This window comes from Bidens hawaiensis, unplaced genomic scaffold (assembly GCF_021521415.1).
Source record: "Bidens hawaiensis isolate Kalapana, Puna unplaced genomic scaffold, B.hawaiensis_p1.1 tig00010126_1, whole genome shotgun sequence".
Classification (NCBI taxonomy): domain Eukaryota; kingdom Viridiplantae; phylum Streptophyta; class Magnoliopsida; order Asterales; family Asteraceae; genus Bidens; species Bidens hawaiensis.
In genome coordinates, this window is record NW_027491765.1 from 292,876 (window position 1) to 303,672 (window position 10,797).

General features: G+C 33.2%; 1 protein-coding gene across 3 annotated transcripts; it reads left to right on the forward strand.

The window, feature by feature from the left end:
- The first annotated feature begins 2,412 nt into the window (after positions 1-2,412).
- Positions 2,413-8,116, forward strand: LOC143534294 (putative WD repeat-containing protein C2A9.03). Of its 3 annotated transcripts, XM_077028811.1 has the most exons (10): positions 2,413-2,431; positions 2,579-2,754; positions 3,744-3,911; positions 4,041-4,127; positions 5,790-5,924; positions 6,119-6,229; positions 6,303-6,394; positions 6,489-6,594; positions 7,011-7,097; positions 7,181-8,116. In XM_077028811.1, exons 2-10 carry the CDS (start codon positions 2,584-2,586, stop codon positions 7,592-7,594), a joined length of 1,371 nt encoding a protein of 456 aa, XP_076884926.1. In that variant the 5' UTR covers positions 2,413-2,431; positions 2,579-2,583; the 3' UTR covers positions 7,595-8,116. The 3 variants fall into 3 exon arrangements, with proteins under 3 accessions (XP_076884926.1, XP_076884927.1, XP_076884928.1); XM_077028812.1 differs by lacking the exons at positions 2,413-2,431; positions 2,579-2,754; positions 3,744-3,911; positions 4,041-4,127 and adding exons at positions 4,554-4,880; positions 5,225-5,285 and having other exon boundaries at positions 7,181-8,113; XM_077028813.1 differs by lacking the exons at positions 2,413-2,431; positions 2,579-2,754; positions 3,744-3,911; positions 4,041-4,127 and adding an exon at positions 4,554-4,880 and having other exon boundaries at positions 7,181-8,113.
- Positions 8,117-10,797: the final 2,681 nt, after the last annotated feature.

Genomic DNA, 10,797 nt, shown 5'->3' on the forward strand with positions numbered 1-10,797 from the left:
TTTTCAACACAATTATGTACTAACATAACATACGCTTTTGTGCTTTTTTTCTAGATTTTTGGGGATTTGATACATTGCACAGACATTAGGTCAGTCATACCTGAACTGAACCGACCCAAACTATCAAACCGACCCAAATTTTTTATATCCGACTCTACGAAATTGGGGCATCTAAAAATAGTGCACCCCGTGAAAAAAAAATTCTGGATATGTCACTGAAAACAACCCCGTAATACGGGGGATAAAAACTAGTTAAGCTATAAATCAGGATACGCGTAACCGTTTATACGCAAATGACTTAATTTCGATTAATTAACAAAAGACAATCGTACACTTCTCACTGAAAATAAACGGAATCTTCCCAACTGAATGCAACTGAATCGAATGTTGAAATCGACGCTCCCAATTACCACGTACGTTTTGTACGATAAGACATTATTGTATTTCATGTTTTCTCTATATTTCTATGTCTATATTACCTAATACAAAAGAAACACATGTCCATCCTACGGTTCTATTTTATTTTTTAACTACACACTATATAGCATGAGGATTGACTTGACTTGACCTTCTATTTCATAATCAAACTATTTTATCACCCCATCAAAATGAAAAATGAAATAACTATAATTCACTTCACTACTTCCCCCCCACCCCCACACAAAATCTAATTTTTTTTAAATCTCGCTTTCATTAATAACTTTTCTATAAATAAGTTGTTATTAATTTCTAAGAGTTTTGTCATTTAATTTACAACTGTTATTAATAACTTTTCTATAAATAAATAATTAGTTTTCTTAAGAGTTTGTTATTTAATTTACAACCCGCTATTATAATAACCTTTTTATAAATCTGTTGTTAATAATTTCGTAGGGGTTTGCTATTTTATATAATGTTTTTTTAAATATTAAAGCAAAAGGTTATTTATGTCCAAAAACAAAAATCTCTTACATGATTTTTATTCTAGTTAATGATTTTATATATGGAATTAACTTCTTTGAAATAGTTACAATTGAAATTTAAAAATTTAAAATTCCCATCTTTTAGGTATATATTTTTCAAAAATTCTCTCTGTATCATGTAACAATAAATTTATTGTGAAAACTATTTAGCAAAAAAATCTTACGTATGATTTTTTTTTTCATGTTTCACCCCATTTAACAAACGAGTTTAATTAAGACACTAATGTGACCAATATCACATGAAATGGAATATTCAAAGAAGTTTTCAAGTCTAGTCATTTATAACTTATAATTGTATCTTTTTTATTTATGATTATTAAATGTAATGTAATGCGTAGTTTATGACTTATAACCGTATCTTTTTCGTTTATGATTATTCAATGTAATGTAATGCGCAGTTACACTAATAATAAATGTTAACTTAATTATTATATTTTGTAAATTATTCATCTTTAATTAGAAAATCTCGTATGATACACATAACATATTCAACCTAGTCCATGAGGAGACCCTGATTCATCTTACAAGATTGGTGGAGGAAATAAAGATCATGAGCTTCTTTTGGATAAGAATAGGGCAAAAAGAAGATACCTTATTTGGGAGGATTTGTGACGATTTAGTGATTGTATTGGTGTTTATAGCGTCTTGCTAATCTTATAATAAATTATTTTGTTGGTCATTTAAAAAAAACATATCAACAACACATTAATTTTTTAAAAACGCTAAATATACTTTAATTGGAAAAATTCCCAAGATGTCCCATTAATTGAGAGAGATTCCATTTTTGTCCACATAAATAAAAAGTTTCCACAAACGTCCCCTACAAACACGTATTTGACAACGTGTTAGGCCTCAACGCGTCTTTCACGACCTGTTAGCCTTCTATGCACGTCTCTCACGAAATGTTTGCCCTATTAATTGTTTTTTTTTCATTACATTATTATAATTAATTTTATTCATATTTGATACGTTATAGGTCGTGAAAGACACGTTAGAGCCTATCAGATCGTGAAAGATGCGTTGAGGCCTAACACATCGTCAAAAATGTGTTTGTAAGAGACATTTTCGAAAACATGTATTTGTAAGGACAAAATGAAATCTCTACCCGTTAATTAATAAATAGGACATTGGTGAATTTTCCCTTTTATTTTAATTTAAGTCACTGTCAAGTACTCCGTAATATATTCGCCAATAAATAATCCATCCGTCGATAAAATCAATATCTGTTGTTCTACAGCATTTAGACACGTACCCGGGTCCTCAATGGCCCACACACCATTTACCATTGTCGATATGGGACCCACTCACCCAACCAAGCCTCCTTTATAATTATGGCCCACTCACAAACTCCCACAAGTTCCAGACTCTTCTTCCTTTCACACACATTTCACGCCGATCAACTTTTCCGTTACTTTCGCCGGAGTTTTTATTACCGATCTCATACTGTTAGGTAATTCGTTCATTTTACGGTGAATTTAAATAATCAAGTAATTTATGTATTATGTTAGGTTTTGATTTTGCTTTTATTAGCTTCGTTTTACGCTCGATTGATTATTATTATTACGTATTTGAGAGGGTGAATTTAAGTATTGTTTAAAGTGAGGTAATAATTGTAGGACGTATGGCTCAGTTGCAGAATCCAGAGCTTGAGTATATGATTGATAACGAGTATTATGATATGAACGACTTTGCTGCTGACACTCGTAGTAGTAGTAGTAGTAGTAGTAATCAATCGCCTAGAAGTTTTGCTGCTGACTCAGTGGATTCTGATTTTGAGGACGATTTTGAGCAGGTATATGATTGTTTTTGCGTGTCTATATATATATATACCTATATAAAGTAGAATATTCTCTTGGATCCTTGATATATAAAAGCATCTACACGACGCGAGGCTAGCGGTGTTCAACGAATCGAGTTTCGAATTTGAAATAGATTCGACAAATTCAATTCGAATTTAAAACAGCCTATTCGAAATTCGATTCGAGTGGCGCCGTCACCGTTCTAGACACGAGGCTAGCGCCGTCACCGTACAAGACACGAGGTGAGCGCCGTCATCGTTCTAGATACGAGGCGCGTCCAGTCACCTTACCAGACACGGGTGAGCGCCGTCATCGTTCTAGACACGAGGCGCGTGCCGGCACCATACTAGACACGAGGCGCGTGCCGTCATCGTACTAGACACGAGGCGCGCGCCGTCACCGTACTAGACACGAGGCGTGCGCCGTCACCGTACTAGACACGAGGCGTGCGCCGTCACCGTACTAGACACGAGGCGAGCGCCGTCACCGTACTACACAGGCGTGCGCCATCGCGATTCTAGACACGATGCACGCACCATCACTGTACTAGCCACGAGGCGAGGGCCTTTACCATAGGCACGTGCTATCACGGACTAGACGCCAGGCACACGCCATCACGGTAGTACATGAGGCGTGGTCTTTGTACACAACCATATATAAAACCAGAACTCGTGTCTCCCTCGTTTCTCTTGCATAGCTACCTTTACATCAAGTAAACATTTCATATTTCATAATTACTTTATTCAATTTGTTGTTTTTACATATGAGCCTCATAAAGACCCAAATCTTAAACCAATTTTGATCTAAAAGTACACGAGGCGGCTCCTCTTTTAGGGCCAGGCTTGGATCTTCATTTAGGAGTTTGTGATGTTTGAAATACTTTGTTTAGTTTAATTTTATGGTTTCATTTATTGAGATTGCTGGTCTTCATCACATGCAACTTGTTTTTTTGATAATTTAGCAATGACTTTTTATTTGTTAGAGCAAGCCGAAAACCGATACATCAGCTGAAGAAGCTAAAAATGGCAAAGATATACAAGGAATCCCTTGGGAAAGACTCAATTTTACAAGAGAAAAGTACCGTGAAACAAGATTGAAGCAATACAAAAATTACGAGAACCTCCCACACTCCCGTGAAGATTTAGAAAAGGTCGGTTTTGATTCAGTGTTGAGGATTTTAATTGGTGTAGGGTTTTCCCTATTGTTATTCTTTGTTTAAATTACAAATTCTTGTTATTCTTTATATTTTGTTTTATGTTTAGTGTGATATTGTTGACAGGAATGCAAGAAAGTAGACAAAGGCCACACGTTCTATGATTTTCAGTTCAATACAAGGATTGTCAAACCGACAGTCGTGCATTTTCAGGTATAAACTTTCACTTATGGTTTAGTTTAATTTTAAGTTAAACGATCTAATATATTACATGTTTGTAGTTGTGTGTTTTATAGTTAATCTGTTGTCCACTATGTATGGGTCTTTATGTCATCCTTATACATTTGCATCACGCTATGCATAAATTCTATTTATTTTCGTTCGTTTTCTTGTTTTTTGTGGGTACACAAGTTACATGTTGTGACTAATGTAGATGCAATGTGTATTATAGTTGTTTTTAGTGGGCAACTTCAACATTGCACCACGCACTAGGATGTGAAAGTCGAATTATATATCGTCTAATTTTTCGTATGTAGATGATAATATAGATTACTTCTTAATCTGACTAATTAGCATAGGTTATTGTTTATGATGCCAGCTACTGTTCTTAGATGGGGTTTATTTACTTTAGCTTTAGCTTGTTAATAGAAACTTAATGGCCATATAGTTCACTTCATTTTAAGAAAATGATCACAGGTTTAAAAATATGCTTAGAAATGAGATCAATATTTTTAAACTCTTTACTGTAAAGAACTTGCTTTTGGTCTTCATTTTGATTGTTATAGTTTCAGCCCGGCTCATCTGAGCTGGGTCTTGTATTTACTAAATCCTTTTTGTGCAGATTAAAAATAAGTGCCCCTATGTCATTACTCATGAGGGTTTTAAATAAAATCACGGGCCGTGCAATCCTGAAATTGTTTCCCAACAGCTTACAATTTCTTTTGCTATGTTGGAAGCATTGGGGAGGTAAAACTTGGCCTTTTGAGTTATAAGTTTCGTTCAACTCACAAATGCATTAATGGTTCATATTTGGAAGCTTTTATCGATTGAATTCACTATCTGCTAACAAAGATTTGGATGCAGATATGGACCCTAAGGGTGTTATTATCTATTAAAATATATTATTTTTCAAAATGGTGTTGTCATGCTCTCAAGATTAATATAACCTTGGTTAGGCAGGGATATAGTTATATTAACTACATTCGCAATAATGGATTGGCTTAGTTTTGTAATGAGCTTCTGTTTTCGTCTTTATTGTTTTAAGTTTATATATATGCATGTTTGGCACACTACATTATTTTTTATTTCAGCTATAGTTGCAGGGTGCCATTTATATGAAGCAGCATGTGGATTATGGCAGCTCTTAATATGGTATGACAGGGACATAATCTAACACTCATGAAAATCTTGTCTCATGTAGACAGGTTTTTCATGTGAACAGTATTCTAGTTAATATTTCATGGGTCGGTTTGAACATAAATATTATGCATATTATTTCTTAGCTTAGATTCTAGTCTTATTATTAATTTCTTATAGACAAATTTTTGTGTGTGGTTAATTCTTGATGGTATTGTGCATGGTTTGTATGTTTTAACTTTTAATCCTTCATTCTCTCTTAACACGTGATTGTTTGCAAGTAATACCTAGTGACTGTATATTGTTAATTATAATTGTTACTAGTTGTTATTATTAGGGTTTAGTTGTGTTTAGCTTACTGGCCCAATATAAGCATGTCTAGGGTTCCTGGTTTCTTTCTTATATAGTAATAGTAAAATCAGATGTGTTTTTCAGCTGCATCTGTGTATACCAATGTTATTTGATGATTAATGATTTTGCTGATGTGCAAACCTAATCACCTTTTGTTCGTTCTTCCAGCTAAGAAATCTTTTATGGGCAACCTCAAAACATGACGTGTACCTTATGCAAAACTACTCGGTTATGCACTGGTCTTCACTTCTCAAAAGGGGAAAAGAAGTACTTAATGTTGCTTTGCCTGTCTTACCTACTTTGGTAAGTAATTTCTTATCAATCATCATATCAATAATTAAAGTGACTGTTAAAATATGACTTACAAGAGTGTATTATTAGCATAATAGCTATTTAATTTTACTTTAATGAATCGGTTTATAAAATGTTTATGCATTTCACACGTTTCTGGTTGTCCTTTAATCTGTTTGACCTGTTACCTGGTTCTCCACTTGCAGAAATATCCCGGATCTTTTTCTCGTTCGCTGTCTCGAGTGCAAGTAAGCACTATGGCTGTTAAGGACAACTTAATGGTTGCTGGTGGTTTTCATGGTGAACTTATCTGCAAGGTACTTTTTTTTCTTTTTAAAATTTTTAATTTTATTATTTCCATTTTCTAACTACTTATACATGTATAAACAGTATATAGACAAACCTGGAGTCTCCTTCGCCACGAAAATTGCAACCGAGGAAAATGCCATAACTAACTCAGTTGACATATCTTACAGTCCAAGGTTCGTCTTACATTTCTGTTTTTGTAAATTTTATATCTGCATAATATATTTGGGAAACTTCATCATTTTGTCTTGCCAATTGCTTCATTTGCAGCGGGTCAATGAGAGTTATGACAGCTAACAATGATGCACTCATAAGGGTTTTTGATGCCGACAATTTTAAATGCATCGATAACATTTCATTTCCATGGTCTGTTAATGTAAGTATCATTTTATTCAAGTATTGCTATTTATTAGAGTTAATTACATAAATGGTCCATCTGGGTTGGCAAAAATAACATGTTGTGGGTCTAGTTCATTACATAAATAGTTTCTATCCTTTGCTATTGTAACATTACTTGGGGTCTTAACATTAATTGTATAAATAACTTTTGTTTTTTTTTTCAATTTGTTTTTCGACTGTTTGGCAACCAAAATTATTTTTTTCTCGTAAGTTATATTTTTCTTAAATTTATTACGGTCATTTTAGAACCGAAACTTATTTTAAAGTTAGACCCCGAATCTGTTAGTTTTGCCAAACCTTAGGGTCCATTTATGTAATTAATTCCTATTGTTATTATTATCGTAGTAGTATTTTACTTCAATGTTGTAATTTTCACGGTTATGTTATATGCAGGATACATCTGTTAGCCCTGATGGTAAATTATTAGCGGTCCTTGGTGACAGTACCGAATGTTTGCTCACCGATGCTCAATCGGGAAAAGTAAGTGACTTCCGCTTTCCCATTATTATTCTCATTTCTTTAAAAAACTAAATAAATGTAAATAACATGTTTTCATCATACAGGAAGTTAATAAATTGAAAGGGCATTTAGACTACTCGTTTGCGTCTGCATGGCATCCAAATGGGCAAATTATAGCAACTGGGAACCAAGACACAACGTGTCGATTATGGGATATAAGGAACCCTTCAAAATCGTTAGCCGTACTCAAGGGTCAAATGGGTGCTATTCGAGCCATACGGTTCAGCTCAGATGGTCAATACATGGCCATGGCTGAGCCAGCAGACTTTGTTCACTTATTCGACTCACAAACGGGTTATGAATCGGGGCAGGAAATTGATGTGTTTGGAGAAATAGGTGGGATTTCGTTTAGCCCGGATGGTGAAGCATTGTTTGTTGGGATATCGGATCGGACTTATGGTAGTGTGTTGGAGTTTAACCGAAGACACCATAACCGCTACTTGGAGGTGATGTTTTAGTCAACTCGGTCTGGCTAGGCTGGTCGGGCCAGTGGTAAGTTTATGTGATTAGCTTTTGTATAGTTATGAAGTTGGTTTGTAATTGAAGTTATAGCACCGGGTATTTTGACTTTTGTTGATGGAGTTGTGAATCCTACTTGTTTGATTTGGTTTGCATGGCAAAATTGGAGTGAAAAGAGGCCTTTGTATGAATTTGGTCCAAGCACGAGCTCAAGTTTTAAACGAGCCGAGATTGAGCTATGGTGGATGTTTAATTAAGAATCATCAGGTTTAAGAAGTTGGAGTAGAGAAGTGTATGAACGGTATAAACACATGTATGTAGTGTTTATAGCGAGAAAGAGAGATGGTTATGTGATTATCAGTTTAAACTGTTTCCATGTATGTGCATATTGTTTCTCTTTAGACTTTAGCTAAAACATGGTTTTTGATTATTAAATGAAACTCATTTGTGTGTACATGTATTATTTCTCCGGGTGTCTTGTTATAACTTTATGTTTTTAGTTGGACGGATTACCTGTATCATTGTATGGTTGTATCTTAGGGGTTTAGGGGTTGTTTGTTTACATCTGAATGAAACCATCAGATTGAAACATCTGATTCATTCAGACTTTAGACTGTTTGGCTCCAGACAGAAAAACAATTTAATAGTTAAAATTGGGTCTAAATCATTCAAACTCAGACATGTTGAATGAGACAGAGGTTTACTCAGATCTGGCTCGTACAGATCTGAATGAACTAAACAGCCCCTTAGGCTCTGTGTTTTGCTTTTGGTTTCTAACACGTCTCATGATCTTCAAACTTTTCGTATCTTCCAACATTTCTTACGATTTTTTACCTCTTTATGTGAGCATAAAAACTAAAAGGAATACATTTTTTTCTAAACGATAAGTTGTAATTGGTTGATGTTTGATAAGATATATGCTCGTTGACGATGGAAGTTTACTCATTTGCGCAACGTCTGAGCCGGGTGACAAGCAAAATTAGAATTGAAAACAAACGCCTCACGTATTATAGTCAAATCATAATTTGCAAATGAATACAAAAAATCAAAATCAATGAGTTGTGTTTGCTAATGCAAATAAATAAATGATGTTAAAATTATTTATAGATTTTGTTTTTGCAAATACTAAATTACACCAATGATCATTCATAATATTTTAGACTTAGTGCTTTTAAGAAGATTACTGAAGTTTCCGGCTAAAGTGTTACATGTTTGACCCACCGATATACCTTTTAAGGTTACACCTCAACAATTGTACTCTCAACAAAAGGTTTAAGAGTCACTTGAGACGTTTCACCTTAATTGTTATGATGCTTCAACTTCTATATAAAAGAATCACATGGTTTGTTCTAGATACGATTTTGGTCAATTTATTTTTAACATAAAAGTTACATCGCATTCTTGCATAACACCTTCTATTTTATCCTGCTATAATGCTAATGATTTCGTACACAAACAAAATATATACACTACGTAGAAACTTATCTAAGTGAAATTGAATATGAAACTTAAACCACTTGTGTTATGATGTTAAATAACTGAGACTAAATCCATAAATCTCAAAGCTAAAATGAACCTAAAGTTCACATTTTATAAAGTATTTATAATTTTATATGTATATATCAGTTTTTGTGTTAAGTTATTTCCTTGTTAAAATTATTTATAAAAATATAATATTTTTCAAATACAACATTAAATAGACGGGCAAACTCTATCAAGCAAGAAACAACACATGAACCAAAAATAGGAAAGTTGACATTTTTAAATGTTTTAAAATAATTGATTACTAAACTTTTGTATCGTGAGAAAGAAGGATGATATAACGTAAAAAACAATTGCTGAAAAATATATCATAAGATTTTATTTCTATTTTTAATCATGAAATGGCAATTTGCCATGTGACGCTACTTGAAATTATAGAGTTAATTCAACGAAAAGTATAATTTGTGAAACAATATTTGAGAAAATACGTGAACTTATTGTTACAAACGATTAGACTATTTAAAATATACTTTGAAAAAATATTTTATATAAATTAATTAATAATTATTATTATATATGTCAGGGAACACAAATTCCTCAGCTACAAATTAGAACATAATTACATCTAAAGTAAAAAAAATATACAGAGAATATAATTTATGGTTTGTAGCATCTTACATTCTTCATCCTTAATGTTTTAAAATCACTCTAGTCATCCTTCGTGTTTCATTTTTTTTATCCTTTAAGGCAAACTCTGTTAGTTTTTTAAGTTAAATCAGGGCATATGATTAACATGTAAGGATACGCTAGCCTTTTTACCCATCTCCTATAATAATTTTTGTTTAACCTAAAATCTAAATAATTTCTAAATAATTATGGTATGAATTGATAGGTATATGCATTGAATAGTAATTCTATTTAATATATTTATTCTATATTTTTTGTAGTGTGAAAAAAATATAATTAATAAAAAATAAAGAAGTATAATTCTTATATAAAATATGATTTCTCATGTCATTTACTGATTTGAGATCTATCTATATCTATATTGTTAATAAAAACATTAAATTTACCAAAGTTTGGTGGGGTATGTTAAGTTGGATATGATTTTCTATTTTTCTTTAACTGTGTTTGTTTCACGGAATTCGTGGGAATTCAAAGGAATTGGAATTAAAATCCCATGACATGGCATGTTCGTTAAGTTGGAATTGGAATCTTAATTCCATTTTGGTGTGTTCGGTTCAAAGAATTGGAATTGGAATTAAAATTCAATTCCTTTAAATGTAGGTGTTAGGCCATGAATTTTATACTGGGGATCCTTTATCCTTAACTGTCTTATGGATAGTTTATCCTTGAAATATGTGTCAGGATATAAAGGATCGACGATCCTCGGTATTACTTGTTTACTAATGATTGCGTTTAGTATGGTGATGTGTTGGACATGTGTGACAACTTTAAGACGTACTTGCATCAGTTATCCTCACAGAGCATTCTCTAGTTGGAGCATGGATCCAGGATCCTACTTCTATGTAGCTGTTAATGGACGAACACATGTGAAGATGAATGTGCAAATATCAACAACGGCTAGAAGACTCATTCTCCCGCTTATCTCGCTACTGGATGCTATTGGCACGTGGTCAAAGGTCGTGGAGCGACTAGGTGGAAGACTTCCAGATAGTTAGGGAATATTGTTAGTGATATTTCTTATTTAAACGAGCTA

Bases quoted from the DNA above. Each gene is read 5' to 3' on its own strand.
- LOC143534294 (XM_077028811.1), top strand. From the start codon at position 2,584: ATGGCTCAGTTGCAGAATCCAGAGCTTGAGTATATGATTGATAACGAG. The intron at 5,925-6,118 runs GTAAGTAATTTC...CTCCACTTGCAG, and splicing joins TGCCTGTCTTACCTACTTTG to AAATATCCCGGATCTTTTTC. The intron at 6,230-6,302 runs GTACTTTTTTTT...ATGTATAAACAG, and splicing joins ATGGTGAACTTATCTGCAAG to TATATAGACAAACCTGGAGT.